At 58.2% G+C, this 20609-nt stretch overlaps 1 protein-coding gene across 1 annotated transcript in view; it reads right to left on the bottom strand.

Annotated features, from left to right (window-relative positions):
- The window catches only part of EIPR1 (EARP complex and GARP complex interacting protein 1), a 50797-nt gene extending 33483 nt beyond the window's left edge, over positions 1-17314 (bottom strand). Inside the window, exons 1-3 of the mRNA XM_037151783.2 lie at positions 17083-17314; positions 11146-11229; positions 5539-5671 (exon numbers count right to left, since the gene is read on the bottom strand). Coding sequence (XP_037007678.2) covers positions 5539-5671; positions 11146-11229; positions 17083-17124 — 259 coding nt within the window. The 5' untranslated portion in view covers positions 17125-17314. The remainder of the gene's footprint in view (positions 1-5538; positions 5672-11145; positions 11230-17082) is intronic.
- Between the last annotated feature and the right edge of the window lie 3295 nt (positions 17315-20609).

A 20609-nucleotide genomic window follows, 5' to 3' on the forward strand; every position in this document is an offset into this window, starting at 1 on the left:
GCACCCACCTCCCCCCGTGCGGTGGCCGGATGAGCTAAGCAAATCGCCAATTATAAAGACGACTTCTACAATTCCTAACTTAGAAACCATTTTGCCACCTTTTTTTTACCTTTATTCTCCACCCTGCCCTTGCCTTTACTATTTTTTACTTTTAAAGACCCTCTTTCGGGCTTCCTGAAATTTTACTTGGCAGCCTACTGAGAAGGTTTTCCTCATTTTTAGAGCACTTGCGCCTTTTTGAAATCGACTTTCACATGGCTTTGTGCCTGGTGAGCCACAGGGCCTCACCATGCCGTGATGACGTGATGACGGGGCAGGCGGGGAAGCAGCAGCGGGGCATAAGCCGGTGACCCCGCCCCCACCGCACCCCCCGGTGAGCTGAGCCCGTTGTCCCTCCTCTGCCCTCCCTGTTCCTCAGCAACCTCCTGCAAACACAACTCTGGCCCACAGGCCCCTGGGCCTGGGGCTCGGTGCCTCACTTCAACCTGCCCACCCGCATGGAGCAAGTCCTGCTCTCTGTGAGGACCCAGGCACACTGTGGCCAGGGGCCCCGCCCCTGTGCCACACTGGCTCCGTGCCCCATCATCCCCCACCACCACGGGTGTTTTCATCCTGGAGCCCCGGCACCTGGCCAGCACGGGTCGGAGCAGCTGGCGTTGCAGGGCACAGGCCTCAGACCTGCCCTCGGCCCCACCACCCACCCGCGCCGGCTCCCATCTCCTGGCCCCTGCAGGCCACACCCCCAGTCCACCTCCCCAGTCCCACTCCCCCAGGCCTCCCCTGCTGCACCCCACACAGGACCTCGGCAGTAAGCACCTCAAAATACCCCTGCAGGCAGGCCTCAGGTGGCCGGGTCTGACCCTCCAGTCACACCCCACGGGACGGGGTGGGGAGGACCTGACATTTGGTCCCAGAACCTAGCCCACATAGAGCCCTGCCCACCCTCTGGCATAAGTGAGCAAATCAAAGAAGCCTCAGTTCTTAGGGGCTGAGTTGCATCCCCAAAGTCCACAGGTTGGCGTCCCAGCCGAGGCACCCAAGGACACGGCTGTGCTTGGGGATAGCGCCTTTACAGAGGGGGCCAGATTAAGAGGAGGGTGCCGGGGTGGGTGCCTGGGGTCCTCTTTAGAGCAGGAGATGAGGGCCAGATGCAGAAGGAGGGCCCCATGAGGACACCAGAGAAGGTGGCGCCCACAGTCCCCGGAGAGGGGCTCAGGGCCACCGGCCCTGCCCACCCCCACCACACCCCGCTGTCTCCAGGACTGGGAGGCCGGACGTGCCCGTCTGCGTCTGCGCCATCCGTCAGGGACGCGCTGCCGGCCCCGCTCCTCGGGCTGGCAGCACCTCGTGGCGGCCGGGCCTCGCCGGGCCTGGGGGCAGGAGAGGGCCGAGGGCAGAAACGACCACTGGGCCTCGGAGGAGCGCAGCCAACAGCACGTCTGGGGACACAGGAAGGTCTCGGCACACGCATCTACCTCCTCACTGGAAACACTAACGCGGGCCGGGCCCTGCCTTCGCGCCCCCACGTGCCCACGACCCGGAGGAGGGCCGTAAACAAGGCGCCCGGGTTCGTGGCAGAACGTTAAGCTGTGAGGAGGCGTCCAGTGGGGGGCTCTGGGGACCACGTCTTATTTAACACCTCCATTAGTGATCTGGAAGGAACAGTAAACAGCTCAGTTAATTACATTTCCAGATGATACTAAACTTGGAGGTGCCACAGAAAGTCAATGAGGACAGAAGAACGATGCTGGTGGGATCCGAGAGGCTAGTTACGAGTGTATCCAAAAAAAGCTAATTAAAAACTTTCCTACGTTCTGGAAGCCTGGGTAACTTCTGCTGGAGGATGATCAGAGAACAACGCAGGGCCCCTCGTTGTCCGACGGCCCCGTCCCCGCCCTCTACCCCAGGCGGGGCTCCAGGGGCTGTGCGGGGCTCAGGCGGACGCGGCTGGCAGACATGGCCACCCCCGGTCAGAGCACAGACGCTGAACCGCTCCAGTGGCACGGCGCCTCGGCCTCTACCTGGGACGCACTCGGGGGAGGGCCTGTGCGGACGCCCCGTTCAGAAACACAGGAAGTCCCGGTGCCGTATGTCCAGAGACACCATGGAGCCCTGCGCCCACAGGAAAAGTGCCGACGAAATCAGGACACTCAGGACGTACGCGGGCCACAGAACACTTGGGCCTACTATGACACACAGGCGTATTTCTGAACAGATGAGGGAGGCCGGCGTGTAAGGTCTGAGACACCCTCCCGCACACCCGTGTCCGCCACAGCATCACCTCCAGCCGGGACACGGAAACACCCTGCGCCCATTGATGGCCGGACGGTGAAAGACGACACACAAGCACGACCGACACACACCACCCACACAGCTCGCACACGCACCCACGGCACCCACAGAAAGGCCCTGAAACCGCTCTTTTCCGGGAAGCCCCCTGCTCCCCTGGGCTCACTCACACAAAGTGACCGTCGGAACTCAGACTCGCACTTCTCCTCCGACCGGGAGCACTAACCGGAAACGGCTGCTCTGAAGAGCGGCTGCCCCTGGAACCAGGGGTGGGCACCGCACCCCGTGGGGACCCACAAAGTCGAAGACTTTAATGTAAAGGTGGCACTTCGAGCCGGGAGCGCTCAGCACACCCCCAGCAGGTTCCCGGGGACGGCGGCAGGCCCCAAAGGAAGGACACAGCGAACCTGGCCACCCTCGCCACTGACCTCCCCGGTGGGGGCCTCCCCCGGCCCCTCGCGTCGCCTGGGCCGTGTTTTGCAGCTACAACACAAGCCCCAGGGGTCCTGGCTCCTGTCACAACCACGTCCTCACGGGCGGTGATGGGCCAGTCCAAACCTGGGGAGTGGAGGCAGCCCCCACCCTCACAGGGGCGATGTTCACAGACCGGCCAGGCAGCCGTGGCTCACCCACAGCCCGGGGCCCCAGCACATGGGGGCCGGGAGCCCAGCACCCCCCCCCAGAGCCCGGGGCGTGGGGTGGAGGGACTGACGGGAGCACAAGGCAGGCACGCCCATCCCCCGAGTCCCCTCGGCGAAAGGCCAGCAGTGAGCCTTATTCTGCCACATGCTTTTCAGGCAAGGTCTCCATTCCACGTGGTGACACTATTTACAGAAATGCCTGAGAAAGCTTCCCGACAGCCTCAGGCCGGGGGCCAGCAGGGACCAGGAGGGGCGGGGGTGGGGAGGGCCCGGAGTGGGGAGGACCAGAGTGCCGGGCACAGAGAGGACGCTGGCGCCCCCTGCTGCCCGAAGGGGAGCATCCCAGGAATGCACTGGGGCTGGAAGCCATGCCGCTTCCAAGTACAAGTACGGGACAATGCTTCAGCTGGGTCACACGGCCAGGGCCACTGAAACCTACTTTTTTGCATGTTGCAGGTCTTTAAACATTGTTGTTTGTAGCAAATAACAATTCCACGATTCCTTGAGGGCAGGCGCTTGCATGGACTTGGTTTCTGACTCTGCATGGGGCCCTCTTCCCCGTGGATCTTTTCTCTGTCCCCCACAAGATCCACACATTGTTTCCGGACCCTGTGCAGGGACACGGCCAAGGGCTCTGACAGGGACATACTCCACTGGGAGCAGCCACTTCCAGCAGCTCGCAAAGGGGGCCTGCGAGGCTGATCCCCTTCCACCCGTGCGTGGCAGCCCGGCACCGGCACAACACAGGGTGAGGCGTGTGGCTCGGGGGCCCCGGTCCCTCAATGAGGAGGTACTACCACTGTCCAAAGTACCATGCAGACCACAGACCACCAGAAGTGGGGCCGCCGCAGAGCAGGGACCCGGAAAACGTGTGCGGACATGCCCGCAACACAAACACAGCACCCCGCCGTGGCGGCCACGAGCTCACCGCGGTGACGAGGACGGACCTGTGATGGCGCCTGCCCAGGGCCACACACCGGCGAGCGTGAGACAAGCAGCACCCAGTGCACTCTGGTTTCTCAAAGGCCCCCAAGAGCCCGGGGCGTGTGGGTGGCAGCAACGGTGTCTTCACCCGTGAGGGACGGGCTCACCGGGCACAGGTGCAGTGCAGACACCGTCCCCAGTGGGCACACCTTTCTGCAGTGCCCGCCTCCAGCGCAGCAGGAGCGGCAACCTGCCTCCAACCGACAGGATGTGGCACAGGTGACGGCGCCACCCCGTGACTGCTGTGTCACACGGCAGAGGCGAAGGCGCCCGAGATGAGTGAGACCGGCCGACCCTGCGTCAGTCAGAAGGAAGACTGGTCTGTGGAGCTGGGAGGCCCTCTCTGGACGAGGGCCACCTCTATCTATTCCCCTACGTGCAAACTTCTGGTCGCCTCCAAGCACAGCAGGCGGCCTCCCTCCCTTAAAAGGGGGCAGTGTGGACACCAGAGAGGGCCAGCAACGCCAGGCTGGGCCGGCAGGGCCACAAGCGTGCAGGGACAGCAGACCCGACTCAGGGGCAGGGAGGCACTGCTGCCGGGGGACAGACCCGCAGTGCCCTGGGGGGGGCACTTATGTGAGAAACCAGCTAATGCTGGATCCTAGCTGTTGGCAAACTCACTCTTTACACAAGAGTGTAAACGTGCATTTCCACCCCGAACACGCTAAGGGAAGAGGACCAGGGTGTCACAACCCTCAGTGTGGTGAGTGGGGCCCTCCGACACCGGTGACAGAGGAAGAAAAGAACCTCGGGAGTTCCCGGGACCAGCTCCCGACCAGTGCAGCCGTCAGAGGTCAGACGAGGTGCGAGCCCAGGGCAGAGGCCTTCAGGGGACGCCGGCGCTGCCCCACAGAGGGAACGGACTTTCCGGAGAGGGGGGTGACGATGAAGAGGGCACCGCGGGCAGAATTCTGTGCAGGCCTGGGGTCCTGGGAACAGGCGTCCCAGCTCCTCCAGGGGTGACCGCACTGACGTCTGAGGTGAGGACAGGAAAGGAAAGACGGGGCAGGGCGCGTTACAGGAGCCTAAGGGCCGCAGAATGCTACGGAGCCTTCCCGCAGGCTACACGGATGAAGGACACGCGCCAGAGACAGCGGAGCAACCACTGCACAGCCACACGCTGGCCTACGTAACAGGAAAAGAACTCCAACCCTAGTTACTGGCAGGACCATGTCCCGGCGTTTGGACTGCGCACCCTGGCGAGCAAACTCGGAGAAGCAGGCAGGACACGCACACCCACGTGGGTTCGAGGAGCGGTTCGCAGCGTGGGGACCAGCCGCAGTGTCCTCACACAGGCGCGCACACGCAGGCAGGCAACAGGAGAGAGGCCAGCCAGGCTGCCTTCCCGAGCGGCGCAGCTAATTGGCGTGGGAGAACGCCCACACCCATCATACCAGAGCCTCGGGCACATCACCGCTCCCCGCCGCCCTGCGGGGTCAGAGCTGGGGGAAGAGCTCACACCACAGGCCGGGTTGTGCGGGGCTTCCATTACCCGCGGCACCGCACGCCCACAGCGGCGCAGCTTCTCCCGAACGCCGCGCCCCCGTTGCCCACAGCCCCGACAGATCACGCGCCAACCCCTTAGAGGAGCCCCCTGGCGGCACGGATGAAGGGGAGTACTCACTCTTACTGTAGCAGGTGGCCAGCACGCCCTTGTCCGCGGGGCTCGCGCTGATGTGCCAGATCTCGCCCACCTGGTGGAGGAGGACGTTTTTGTTTATGATGTTGTTTTCGTCGTCGAAATCGATGATGTGGATCTGCACACACAACAGAGAGAGTGCGTGAGGGATTCGACGGCGGCACAGCGGAGGCGCGGAGGCCGCGGAGGCACCGGGGACGGCCACGCCCATCACGCCAGCAGCGCGCAGCTCCGCACACCCACCTTCCCGCCGCCTCCCCGCAGAGGAGCGCAGCTGGGTGCTGTGAGCAGGCGCCACGCTGGCGCACCTGACGCCTCCTGTCTCACTCAGCACGTCGGCGCTCTGCGATGGTAATGATAAGAGCCCTGCATGTCAGCCACTACAGTGAAAAGTTAAACGTACTATCTCCCTGCTTTGCCAGATAATTTGGGGGGGGGGGGAATTAGAATAATTTTCACACCCACTCTCTTATCAATACCTAAGTCAATGAGAAAGATAAAACATTAACTTCAAAAATAAACTCACACTAAGAAAATAACCATAGATCTGCACCAAGACTCGGACCAGAGAATGTTCATGGGGCACTGATCGTCATCTTGACAAGTCGGAAGTCACCTCCAGGTCTAGCAGCGGGGACTGCTCCCATGAAGTGCCGTGTGACCACACTGTCACAACGGGCGCACTCAGGGTGCTACAAGAGCCAGGGCAGGGCCGCCGTCTCTCTTGAAGGGAGAGAGGGGGCGGCCCTGAGCTTGCACCCCCCCAGCTCCCACCCCCAAGCTCGCGCCCCCCACATCTGCTGGGGGAACAGCAGCTTCATCCACTCGAGGGCCTGGAAGGGGACTGGTTATCTTCGGGTGGCTGGCGAGAGCTCCTCCCTTCCTTCCACGGGACCGTCTGCATTTTTAGCCTTCCTTTCCTGACCCGCACAAAGCTTTGCCATCAGGGTTAAGTGCTACACCCCATTGTAAACGACGTTGTGACCCCGACAGGAATCGCCCTGGTTAAGGGGGCCTCCATTCTATCCCGAGCACTTCCACCCACAGGGTCTGCACCCGACAGTGACCCAGGCTCTGTAGGGACCCCTTTGGACTCGGAGTCCAACCCGGCCTCTGCCACGGAACCCCGTGTGGCCCTGACCTCAGTATCCCCGCGTACACACTGATGGCTGTCTGCCCTCGGGCACGGCGTCTGCCCCGCGCACACTGGGACTGCAGGGAGCTGTTCTGCTGGGTGGATGCAAGCAGTCACAGAGACCGTAATACCACGGAGCAGGTGCTAGAGGTAAGGCGAGTGTGAAAGGTGAGGGGCACAAAAGAGGGACCGACCGACGTGGGCTCAGAGGGCGGGGAGGGCCAGTGGCCGGCCGGATCATAGCCGTCACGTTAAAGCATTCGTGCGTGTCTGGTTCTTAAGATGTTTTTAACAGCTTCTCGCGAAGACCAAACCATCATGAACTTGAGGCATTGGGTTACCATCATTAAAACTGCTACAGTTGGGCTCACCAGGGCAGGGGGGTCAAAGCGCAGGCATGCGGGTCATACAGTGTGTCGGGGAACCCTAAGGTGGTAGTCAGCACCCTCCCTTGGAGAGTTGGGGCTCAGACACAGGGGTCCGGTGCCCCGGCCCAGCCCCTGCAGCGGCCCAGACCAGACGTGAGCACATGAGTTCAGCCCTGCCCTGCCTTTCCATCCCCCTCCCGATGAACGGAAGGTCAACAAACCCCTGAAAAAAGTGTGTCAGTGCAAAAACTGAAAATGAGAAGTGAACAGCTAAGGCTCACCTCTGAGCAAGCTCCTTCCTGCCACTGGGCACACAGCCCCCCCAGGGGCTGGCAGAACAGCCCTGGCTAGAAGAGGGGCTCCCCTGCCCACGACACAGCCCCCGCCACTCGCCCCCTGCTCCCCAGGGCCTCACCATCTATGTATCCCACCCTGTCACAACCACAACAAAAGTCCCCTCCCACTGGTCCTGCCCTTCCCCTAGAACACCACACAACCAGCCTCGAGACCCCCACGCAGGGCCACACGCCCCAACCTCTTCGCACCAGCTCTCTCTCACCCCACCCCATGGGAGCACCTGAAGGCCCAGCTCCTCCCGTGGAGGCCTGGGCCGTGGGGCGGGGCCCGAGCTCCACCTGGGTGTCTAAGGCCTCTGCATTGCGGCTGAAATGCGGACTGTTCCTGCAGAGAAGGCTTGAATGGCGGGTGAAAGACTGGGCCTGGCCAAACACACCCCCCGTGCACTCGGGGCGGCACTGCCTGCTCGGTGGGGTGAGCGCTCGGCTCCAGCACACAAGCCCCGTCTGTCCCGCCCCCACCCGAGGTCCCAGCGCCGTCCTGCAGCTGGGAGCGGGACCCCACACTCCACACCCTCCCTCTGCCAGCCAGGACGCCCCCTGGACAGAAGGGGCTCCGTCCCTTGGGGCACGTCCCAGACAGCACCTTGGGTGGCACACCTTAGACACTGAACTTGAGGGGTGAAGAGAGTGTATCAGAGCCCCTGAATTCGGCAGGCCACCTGGAACCATACAGAAATGGGAACGGTGAGGTTTCCACCACTGCTGAGCTGCTGGTCCTGCTTCATCCAGGACTGGGCTCCTGGGCCAGTCGGTTCCTGTCTCACTGTAGGGAGGGGCGGTGCAGGAGGGGGGGAGAGTTCCAGGCAGTCTGGCCCGGGGCCCAGAAATCTGATTTCTAACAAGGAGGCCGAGTGCAGGACTTGCCAGCAGAGGGGGGCACTGTGTGACAAAGCTACTCTTTATCAACCTGCAGACACAGGACTCCTGAGCGCACAGATGAAAAGGCAAGAACGCACAGGGATAGCTCTGCAGGGGGGAACAGCACCAGCGCACTGTCACTCTCCAAGGGCTGGGGCCTGACCCTGACCCTGACCCTGACCCCAACCCCAATCTTCAGGGCCAAGCTCCGAGGGGACAAGTCAGGAGCCTCCTTGGAGCACCTGACACTCATCCACCACCTGCATATGAAACAGGGGCTTAGTCACCTGCAGTGAAAACCTTGGGAAAAGCAAAATGGAAGCCAACAAACCCCTCCCACCTGAAACCCCGGCCCCACCACGCCCCTCCCAGCTTCCCCCAGATCCAGCGGCTACCGCCCCTGCTCAGGAGGGAGAAGCCGGGGCACAGACTCCAGGCCCACTCCCTGCCCGGCACGGAGCCCTGTGCACAGGAAGGGCCAGAAAAGCGCACTTCATCCACAAAGGAGGCCGGCCGGCATTTGTGACAGCTCCTGGCCCTTCCAGGGAACAGAGCGACACAGGAACTGAAGGCCTGAGGCACAGCCCGGGGAGTAAACACCGGCAGGCAGCCCCACCCCCCAGGAAAGGCCTGGGAAGGGGGGGGGGGCACAGCGCCACGGAGGAAAAGGGATTCTTCTGTCACAGCTCCCTCTGCGGCACAGCCACTGTGAACTGCACAGTCAGTGCAGGCGGACAGGTGCAGCAGGGCATCTTGGTCCCAATTCTGTCACATTCCAGCTGAGTCGCCTGGGACAAACCATGTGACTGCATAGGGCCAACTTCCTCGTACGTCTAGAAATGGGTTCTGTCCCCTGAGGTGGCAGGTCTGGGAATGGCCCCATCCAGCCCGGACCTTGACTCTGGGGTCGGGGGTCTCCTACAGCCACCCCCGCCTCCCTCCTGGAGCCCGTGTTGACCTTTCCGCCCCACGTGCACTCCACGGTGGGCCCCTGACAGTCGGCTGCGGGACACCTGTGCAGGTGCACAGCCACCTGTGACCATCCCGGAGCCACCGGCGGTCCCACTCGTCCCAGTGCAGAAGGGCAGCTCAGGGCGAGGTTGTGGGGGAAGGAGACTCGGTGACGGTCTTCTCGCCATCCCCGCAGGCTCGGGGGTCGCCCTGCGATGACACTGCTGGGAGACCCAGGGACAGCGGTCCCTCCCACAGACAGCAGTGGGGCCTGTGGCGACCATGCCCACCCCCCCTGGGCCTCCTCTCCGCAGAAGGCAGGTACCACCCAGCCCGGGACGCAGGCTGGTGCCTGGGGCAGCCCCACGGCAGGGTCCCTGCAAACACACGTCACGTGTTAGAAGAAACACATGGGTCGCATGTGACCAAGAAAGTGTTGTGTGTGGAAACTGTGTGCCTCCCATCACATATGAGAACACAGGTCGTGTGCAAGAGGAACGTGCATGCGGCACATGGGAACACATGTGAACACCACGTGGAAAGACGTTCGTGTGTTGCGTGTGCACAGAATGTCACCTGAGGAAACACAGCTGTCTCACTGAGGGAGGCCCCTGTGGTGTGGGAGGGAACATGCGTGTGGAGCCCGAGGGCCGCTGCACCTGCCCTCCCACCCCCAACCCTGGCTTCCCCTGGAGGAAGGAGTCCCAGTGCTAACAAACAGGGCGGAGGGCAAGCGACACACACACACCCCCCGTGGCCTGAAGGCCTCAGGAAAAGCCCCCTCCTCCACGGTGCTGGCACCGGGGCCCGACGGGAAGCTGGGCCCTGCGGCTGTCGCTGCAGCACCTGCACGTCTGTTCCGCCACCTCCCGGAAAGCGCAGCGTGGAGCAGGGAGCCGCCATTCCCACCCAGCAGCAGAGGACCGAGGAGCCCTGCGGATGCACCGACACCCACGCGGGACGGGTGAGGACCGTCCCAGCAAAGCCACACGCCTCCCAGAACTTCTGTCCTGGAAGAGTATCAGAACCACTCTTCCTAACTGGCGGGGAAGGTGGCGAGGACGTCGTGAGGCCCAGCCTCTTGATCCACCCAGAATGGAAACCGGGCTGGGCCGGAGCCGACAGCCTGCTCCTTGGCTCGGAGAGGACGGCTGCAGGGATGAGACCGAAGACGGAGTGCGGCAGCCAAGCCCTGAGGGGCGGTGCACGCTGCGGGGCGTGGGAGAGGTTTTCCGACGGCGCTGTGCTGCTCACGGTAACGCGTGAGCTGAACACAGAAGTCCCCCGAGCCTGCCGTCCGAGTGCCGCCCCTGCAACAAGGGGCAGAGGCCCAGCGCCGACCGGCACAGCCTGTGTGCGCTTCCCCAGGGTAAGGGTCAGGTCAGGGACAGCGCCCTTCCACACAGTCACGCACCTCTATTTAAGGAAAGGAACAAAGTCCAGCAAGGTTAGGCCATTTGCTCAAGGCCACATGGTCAGGGTCAAGCCGTGAACTGAACCCTGGTCTCACGAGTACCCAACATCCTTTCTTCTCATGTGGCCAGAACAGCGAAGTGCCTGCCGGGCCCGCTGGGGCCACTGCCCAGAGCACCGTGTGCAGACAGGGCCTCAGCAGCGAGTGGCCGTCCCGGCAGGGAGAGGGGCTGGTGCCCACCACGGACCCCAGGCCGCCTCTCAGTCACGGACACAGTAAATCCTTGTGACCACAACGGTGCCAACAGTAACGCCACACAGGTAAGGGTCAGTTCCTGAACCCAGCCAGTTCCTACAGCCGGACACCCAAATCCCAGTGAAGCTCCGCTCTGTCTGTGCGGTGTTCGTTCACCGTCGCAAAGGAGGCTTGAACCATCAAGAGCAAAACAGTCACAAGACTAAGGGTGGGTTCGTCATGAACACGCGTGCGCTGGTTGGACGCAGTTACCTGATTGTCGTACTTGAGAGACTGCGTCCCGACCAGGAACCGGATGGCGTCCGTCTCCGCGGTCTGCGGGCTGAGGGCACGTGCCTGCGGAGGAAGGAGAGAGAGCACAGGCGTTGGATGCCGAGTGTCAGGGACGCAAGGGCAGGCGGCCCCGCCCCCACTCGCAGTCAGTGCAGGGGGAGGTGAGGGGGCCCAAAGCTAAGCAGTGAGGAGGTAAACTGTGCCATTCGTGCAACAGCACCGGGCTGGTGGAACACATCAGCCTCGACAGCCCACCACGCAGCGCCCCCCAGACATGGCAGAGCAGGGGGGCTTTTTTAAAAAAGATTTTACTTATTTATTTTTAGAGGAAGGGGAAGGGAGAAGAAAGAGAGGGAGAGAAACACCAATGTGTGACAGAATCATTGACTGAGAGCAACTGGGGACCCGGCCGCGCAACCCAGGGACGTGCCCTGACCAGGATCAAGCCGGCGACCTTCAGTTTGTCCACCTCTCTGTCTCGGTTCACCTCACCACTCAAGGAGGCAGACAGGAAGGCCGCATGCTCAGTTCCCACGCGGAGATGAAGACACGGAGCACCAGAGAGGGCAGCTGACCACGGCCCGGCCACACAGCTTCTAGAGCAGAAGGACAACCGGGGCCCTGGCCAGGGCCCAGCTCTTTCTCTATCACCACGAGGAAGCAGGGAACTGGAAACGCAGGAGGACCTGTACGTGCCTGGGTGACAGGAGATCACGGGGGGCTTCACCAGAACCCCACTCGCCCCGCCCAGGTTCCGAGGGAAAGCTGGGCCCCTTCCGAGCTCTCTCCCAGCCTGCCACGCCCATTTGGAGGACCGCACAGGTAAGAGGCAGCTGGAGAGGCTGAGTGTCCAGACAAGGGCAGGGAAGAGCCGCCAGGTCCAGGTCCGACCAGGTCCACTGAGTCACAGGGGCCTGAAAACGAGCCCCTTGGAGTGGGAACTCGGCGAGCAGACTCCCTGGTAAATTCAAAACTGCACTCGTGTGCTTAGCGGGCTGAGCAAGCAAATGACAGCCCTGGACGACAGGAAGGGACTGTACCCTGGTCCTCGTGCTTATTCAAGGGCCCTCCCCTTCAAAAGCCCCACTCCAGACCCAGGGAAGGCCCGAGGCCACGGGAGACCAGCGGGCACAGAGGGGCTTTCACTCTGTGCAGTCGAGTGGCAGAGTAGGGACAGGTTGGCCCCACCACCCCAGTGAACGACCTCCCTCCGGAAAGGACTCCTCTCCCAGAGCCGCCCCAAGTCCTGAGGCCGGCCCCCCAGACAGCGAGGACCACCTGGGTACCTCCTGGATAGTGCAGACCACGTCCTCAGGGTTCCAACAGATTCCCTGAAAATAACAAGAGAGTCTCCCCGAGACTCTTCATTATTTTCGTCCCCTGAAAATGATGAAGAAAGTCTCCCTTTCCTCATTCATGCTAAATGCCCATCTCTCATCTCCACCGCAGAAAACACAGGCTGCCTGAGCAAAGGAAGGGTTTCAAAGTGATGCACATAAGTAGTCAGAACAGAACAAAGACTTCCAGTCAAGATGGTGGGGTAGGCAGACATGGCTCGCCTCCTCCCACAACCACATCAAAACTACACCTAAAACACTGAGTAACCATCACTCGGAACCTCAGAAATTGAGCTGAATGGAAGCCCGACAACTACGAATAGAAGAAGCCACACCCGTCCGGACGGGCAGGAAGGGCGCAGGTGCAGAACGGGCTGGTCCCACACCCTCGTGTGGTGAATAAAAATCTGGGAGGACATCTCAGGAGCGAAGAGTCCCAGCCCCACACAGGCCCCCAGCCCAGGGTTCCAGTACCAGGAGAATAAGTCCCAACAGTTCTGGGTGCAAAAACCAGTGGGGACTGAGTCAGTGAAAGAATGCTGGAGCCCCGGCCAGTTCCTCTTAAAGAGCCCACTCACAGACTCCCCTATCAGACTCACTCCCTCTGAGCTCCAGCACCTGGGTAGCAGCTGGAAGGGCCCCAGTGGCCCACGGGGAGAGACCGAAGTGTCTGGCATCAAGGCAAGCGGAGGCCATTGTCCCTTTTCTGAGATCTCCATCCACAGAGCCACGGAGCCAGCAGGCTGCTCCCATATCTGAGACTCCACCAACCTGGCTACACTGTTGGCCCCGCCTTGGAGATGCCCAGAGGCTCCGCCCCACCCAGCTAACTGGCACACCCAACCTCTTTTTCCATTTGTAAGGCTGGTCTTGCCTCATACTGCACAACTCCGTAAATCCTCTCAAACCAGCAACAGCTGGTCTCAGTGAGCCCCTGTACCTCTTGCTAAATGGCCTCAGGCCCAGCACTAACAGCCGCCAGCCTAGGTTCACATCTTGGCTTTGCCTGGAAATCTCCAAGCCCAGCATAGGTAGCAGCCTCCTCAGACTGCTTTACAGCTCAGGCAGGGTGGCCCCGGGCAAAACTGGTGGGGGCTGACCTTGGCCTGCACCACCCAGGAAACCCCAGGGCCAGCACACCCAGAGGACAGCTACAGACCATGTCACAGCACCAGCATCCTGCCCCTGCACAGCTGATCCTCCACAGAGGGCAGAGGGTGCTGGTCAGTGGTCACAGCCAGCCCTTACAGCTGACTGGTCTGGGTAAATCCCTCCCATTGACCTGCCAACAGAAGCCAAAGGCATGACTACAACAGGACGGTGAACTCAGCCCACACAAAGGGTGCACCTCAAGTACCCCGGGTTGGGGGATAGGGGAGGCCGTGCCACTGGACCCCGCAGAACACCTACTACATGAGGCCACTCTACCAAGACATGGAGTCTAAGAAGCTCTACCTAAGACATAGGAACAAACACAGGGAGGCTGCCAAAGTGAGGAGACAAAGTAACACGGCCCAAATGAAAAGACAGATCAAAACTCCAGAAAAAGAGCTAAAAGAAATGGGGATAAGCAATCGATCAGACGCAGAGTTCAAGACACTGGTTACAAGGATGCTCAAAGAACTTAGTGAGGACCTCAGCAGCATAAAAAAGATCGAGTCAGAAATGAAGAACAGACTATTTGAAATAAAGAACAATTTCCACGGATACAACAGTAGAGAGGATGCAGCTGAGAATCAAATCAATGATTTGGAACATAAGGAAGCAAAACACAACAGATCAGAGAAACAAGAACCCCCCAAAAATGAGCACAGTGAAAGCAGCCTCTGGGACAGCTTCAGGAGGCCCAACGTTGGCATCAAGAGGTGCCAGCATGAGGAGAGAAGGAGCAAGAAATTGAAAATCTATCTGAAAAACATAATGAAAGAAAACTTCCGTAATTTGGTGAAGGAAATAGACATGCAAGTCCAGGAAGCACAGAGAGTCCCCAACAAGGTGGATGCAAAGAGGCCCTCCCCCAGACACATCACAATGAAAATGCCAAAGGTTAAAGATAGAAAAATATTAATGAGCTCTGTATTTTCTGATTGTAATGACCCCTCAGTGTCACTGTTCTGCCTTTTATTTGCAGTAGAAGTACCTCGCTTGACCCTCCAAGCCTCCTTTCCCGCAGCCAATGGTGAAAAACCGGATCCCCATCTTTTAATGTGAACTGTTGTCCACATGATTTGCACATCACTGATGGCCAAGCCTCTGCAGTAACTTCCGATTCTTTCTATGTTTCTGCAGTAATGGCTCTTCAAGTCAAGGAAGTCATGGCCCACAGAGCCGTGCAAAGTAAACAAGAGCAAAATGCAGCCACTTCTTTTACAACAACAATAAAAAAACTCAGTCCTGGCTGATGTGGCTCAGTGGATTGAGCACCGGCTTGCAAACCAAAGGGTATCCAGTTCGATTCCCAGTCAGGGCACGTGCCTGGGTTGTGGGCCAGGTCCTCAGTGGAGGCAGGCCCATCAGAGGCAGCCGTACATTGATGTTTGTCTCCCTCTCTCCCTCCCTTCCCCTCTCTAAAAATGAATAAGTAAAATCTTTTTTAAAAATTCAGATATAATATTTAACGCCCAAGACAATAACATTTTAGTGACCTCAAAGGCCCAACACCAAAGATCAAAACCTCTGGGTTACTGAGGAGGGCTCTTAAGACCGGGACCTGCTAAGCAGCTCTGGCGGAAGACACCTGCCCACTGGGCAGGACGACCGCGGAGTCGTGGCCTCCGTGCCGCGCCGACATAGGCGCCCCAGTGCTGCCGGGTCCAGGAGGAAGCAGGATGCCTTTGAGGTTAAGACACCCTGGCGCTGGGTTGGGGTTAAAGCCCACCTGCATCACAATCCTGCCCCTATCATTTTCTCGCTAACTGCCCTGGGACCACAAAAAAACGGCATCTACCCCCGTGACTGCGCAGAGAGCTAAGTGAAGGTCTGCACAGTGCTAAGGAGAGTGTCCCCGACAGCTGGCGAGTTCTCCATCACTTGTGGGGCAGGCCAGCCGCCGAGCCCCGAAACAGTCACCGCTGCTCATGGGGCACTTGGACGCTGCCTGGCGTGGGGCTTGCCTGTGAAAACTGTCTTGTTACAATAATTGGAACATTACCAAATACTCATTGTGTGCCAGGCACTGTTCTAGTGCCTGAATTAAACGCAGTGACTCATTTGATTTCCACAGCCGCCACGGGGAGTCACTCACAGTCCCCCTGCAGCAGCGAGGAGACTGAAGCCCAGGGTCACACAGCTACCGAGTGCTGAGCCTGGGGGCCCCCCGGCTCTTCCAGAGGGGGCCCAAACTCCGCCATGCTCCAGGAACACTTAGCTGTCTATGACTTCATTCGGAACAATTTCATTAGGTCGCATTGTCAGAGCTGTCCTATCGGCGAGCATTTTAAAGAAACATCAAAAGTGGTGAATTATTATGCAGTCACTTTAATGTTGAAGATACACAACGTTTTCAGCATATTATGCTTTATTATTTCAAGGAAGGTTCAAAACGCAACTGAAATGCAAAAAAAAAAAAGATTTGTGCAGTATATGAAGAAGGTGTGTGATGGATCGAACATGTCAAAAGTGGTTGGTGAAGTTTCTTGGTGCTATGGACATTTTGACCGAGTAATTCTTTGCTGTGGGGCTGTCTTATGGACGGGAAAGTGTTTGGCAGTGCCCCTGGCCTCTCCCCACTAGAAGCCAATAGCGGGCGAGAGCCAACATACTCAAAATATCCAAATCAGTAAAGCTATTGGTGAAAATGAAAAAGGCGTCTCTTATTTTGTGGGAAAAACCTAAGGACCTTTTGGCCCGCCCACTAGTTACCAGCAGGCTGCCTCTCCCGCGGTGGGCTTCCCGGAAACAGAGACCACTGCGCTTTCAACACACACTGGCTGCCCTCAGTTAAGCGCTGGTTAAACCTATGAGCTGTGTTTTACTTCTTTGTATCTGTCCCCCGTTTTCTGAAGCTACTTCAGTAAGGGAGAACCAGCACAGGGCTCTCACAGGCTGGCCGCGCCCTCCCTCCACCGGCCTTCCTCCTGGCACCCCCACTTCACCGCTTAATCTAGGGGTCTGCTCCTTTCACCGTCTTCTGCGAACCACCTACGGTGCTGGTCCCCAGAACAGGAACTGGACAATGCAGGATGAAGGAAACGAGACATGAGCGGGGCAGCAGGTGACACCCGCTAACCGGGCCGTCCCGGCCCGCCGGTCTAAGCTCTGACCGTGCGTCGGGGTCGGGGAAGATGTCAACAGTAGGGAGCTGGGTGTGGGGTCCGCCAGAACTTCCTGTCGTCTGTCCCTGCAACTGTGTCAAAAGGAACTGGAAAAATCAGCGTTCCTGCCCCCAGGAGCGGCGGGGCGAAAAGGTACACGCGCTATGGCGCGGGCTCTGTGGGGAGAGTCAGGCCACGCGACGCCCTGGACGGTGGAGCGAGGCGGCGGGGGCAGCCAGGCGGGGCCCCGGCCTCGCTCGTGGGGCCAGGTCCTTCGCCGCCACCGCCGCCCAGGGCCTTTGCTGCACGGGGACGCGGGGACCCACCTGGAACTCCAGCCCGTAAATCACGGGCGCGTCGTCCTCCATGCTGTGGCTGCCTGCCCACCTCTGGCCAGTCCCAGAGCCGGCGCGCCCTCAGCTCAGCGCCCATTCATTCCCCACCGCCCTGCCGGCGCTGAAACAAGACTCTTTCTGTCCCAACGCAGCTGCCGTAGGGCCCACTTCCTGTGTTTTTCTGAGGCGTCTTCCACACGCTCCACGCCGGCGGCGCCCGGATCGCGCGCATGCCCAGTGAGCTCTCATCCGGGCTCTGGGCTCTGCGGAACCCCAACGGGCACCGGGAGGCGGAGACGCTGGCGGGGTTACGGCGCGGGGGGCGGGGCTAGGCGGGGACTCCTGGGTTTGCTGTTGGAGGCTGCCGGGAGCCTCCTCCCGGAATCCTGCTGGGCCACCTAGTCCGAAAAGCGCTCACCGGGGCGGACTGCGTGCTTTGTTACTTGAGTACCCTCCCCAGCACGAGGACAAACGCTTTCTAGCCACTGTCCGTTGTGTTTCTGGCACCCCGCATCCTCAGTACTAAAGAAACATACTTCCATTTACAGCTGAGACACTTGGTGCCGGGGCTAGGCTGCTGACTGCTCTCCCTGACTCCATCGGGCTGGGCCCAGGATTAAACCAGGGCCCAGCAGTATAGGTGGCCTGGGGAATGCATCGCATTCCCCATGCCGACTGATAGTGACGCCGGCTTGGCGGGGCTGGCGGAACCTGAGCACCATTTGACAGTGAAAGGGAATCAGCTGGGAAAGACCCTGGGTTCTCCCACCCCCAGGTGCCCAAGAACCATCTTGGTCCTCTTAAGCAGTACTCCCAAAGTGTTAACAGGGAGCAGGCAAGAGGGAGGCCCCAAATAGGTATTTGGAATGGGGTCCAGAATGCAACGTGTCCAGGAAAAATTAGAAAGATATATAGGATGTCCTCACCGCCCCCACCACCACAGGTGAGTTGGGGGGAAGGAACTTGGCGCGGGGATTTAAACCCATTTGCTGCAGCTATTAAGGGGCGAACCACGCGGTTTTGCCAGAGTGCAGACCCTCACAGCTTTGCAGAGGAGAACCACTCGGCTGTGGCAGAGCGGGGACCCCCGCAGCCCGGTGAGGGAGAATCTCCATGAGGCTGTAGCTGAGAACCACCACTCGGCTTTGGCAGAGTGGAGACCCCCCTCGCAGCTTTGCCAAGGAGAACCATGCAGCTTGATCCTAGCCGAACACACAACTGATGGTCTACTACTTTTCCTGAGAAATGGTACCCCAGTTTAGGGCAGAGGGAGAAGGAAGTACTGTGTGTGTGTGCGCGCGCGCATCTGTGGGTCTAAAGGACTTTCATATTTTAATGAAGACATTAGGTCAGTACTTTAAGTCTGTATAGCTTTAAATAAACATTTCCTTTTCACAAATCTCTGGCACTGAGAGACGACTTTCCTCTCTGGCAGCGCACAAACAAACCTGCCACATCCAACGCTAACCATGTCGTCTGACAAAGTCAGGGCATGGGGACTGCGACTTCACAGAAGTGTGTTCCGGCCAGGTGGACGTGGCATAAGTGGATATATGGTGTTGATTCTGTTCTTGCTGTCTCTTGGTATTCTGACATTTACTTTTCTGATAATTTGGAATCTCCTAGAAATGATGGCCATTCTCAGAGCTGATCAACAACTAGGTCAGATTGAGAACTATGCCACCTTGGCCTTTCCCCAAAATAATACCCTCTCTGGGGGCCCAGAGGAGGAAAGGCCCACAGTGTCCAGTGAGTCCAAGGGGAAGAATATTTCCTTCCCTGACCAAGTTAAGCAGATGCAGAACAAGTTAATATTAGGTAGCAGGGAGCCAGAATTACCCAGAGCGCTCCCCCAAGTTAATCCCCTCTAATGAAATAGCCCCTGAATATCTAAAAGTTGTTGGAGTAACAGCCCCTCCTTTACCTTGAATAGGAATATATATTAATTAGAATTTAGTAGGCAAAGAAATAGGAGAAGCTTGTTAGATACTGTAAACTAATCACATACATACAATTACCAAGGAGTTAGAGTCCATAGTACATAGAGAAACATTTTGGACAGAAAGATAGCTAAGTTAGACATTACAAAGGCCTTATAATAAATTTCCTAACCTCTGCTCGGTCTAGCATACCTTTTGCCCCATGCCAAATTCTAGACCTTTAATAAACAATAAGACATTCAAACTCTGTACATAGAGCTATTTCAAATTGTCTGATTAATGGTTCTCCTGGTCAAAACAATTTTTGTTTAATATAACCGAAACTATGGAAATTCTTTTACTTTTCCTGGTTACCTTTGTATTGATTTTTCCTGCTTAACTGATCATGCTATACACCTGCAAATGTTAATCACTACCTAAAATGAAAATATAAAAACCTGCTTGTACTTGCAATAAACGGAACAGAGCTTCACTGTCCTTTGAGGAGTGTTGTTGTCTGTTACGCATCGCCGACGCCTTACCCACCTTCAGGAATCCCTGGACCCTGCTGAGGCTGGACCGCGGAACAAACCTACTGGGGGGTCCTTTTGGTAATAGTATATCGCACCCCCCCTTTGGCCCTGTTCTGTACCAAAAGTGTGTGCCTGGACACCAGGCCATGCCCATGTTACCCAACCGAAGGGGTTTGTAGCTTGGGGTGTCCTGTTCAAAACTGGGGTATGGTTGCCCTTAGATATTTTATTTACTTATAGCAAGTCAAAGAGAAGGGATTCTCCCAAACCTTGTCTTTCAGGAGGGAGGCCTAGCCTTGGCTCTCACACACTGTTACGTTAATTGAGGTCTTTTTGGCAGTTAGCTAACCCTGTTCTGTTGCGTTCCTGTCAGTCTCATCTGGTTATAGCTGCCTCTGCAAAGTACTGTTCTGCATTTTAACATGCAGCAAGGCCTAGCATTGGGCAATGAGTGCCCCAGACTTTGAGACCCCCATCCTATGTAACACCCTTGGCAGACAAATTACATTGAATGTAATCCCAAAGCTATAGCTGCACCGTCTTCCATAACCTGGGTTCCAATATTTTCCAGGACTATGAATTTCTTTGCTGTTCGTGTGGTTAACTTTTCTCTCCACCAGTAATCTTCCAGTAGTTTTCATAAAAAATAACTGAGTCTGAAGCAGGTGTAGGAAAGACGCTCAACATGACTAGTCAGCAGAGAAATGCAACTCCAAACCCCATGAGGTATCACCTCACACATGTTAGAGTTGCTATTACCAAAACGTCAAAAGGTAACAAGTATTGGCAGCACTGGAGAAAAGTAAAACCTCAGGCATTGTTCATGGAAATGGAAATTAGCACAGTCACCATGGAAAACAATAAGAAGATTCCTCAAAGAATCAAAATAAAACTACCATATGATCCAGCAATCCCACTTCCGTGACCCGAAGGCAGGGGCGGGGGCGGTGGAAATCCTGTCTCAGAGGTATGTGCATCCCATGTTCATTCCGGCCTTATTCACAGTAGCCGAAAGATGGAAGCAACCTAAGTGTCCATCAGCAGCTGAATAAAGTCATGGCCGGTG

Source organism: Artibeus jamaicensis, unplaced genomic scaffold, assembly GCF_021234435.1.
Source record: "Artibeus jamaicensis isolate MK-2021 breed Jamaican fruit bat unplaced genomic scaffold, CSHL_Jam_final contig_465, whole genome shotgun sequence".
Taxonomy (NCBI): domain Eukaryota; kingdom Metazoa; phylum Chordata; class Mammalia; order Chiroptera; family Phyllostomidae; genus Artibeus; species Artibeus jamaicensis.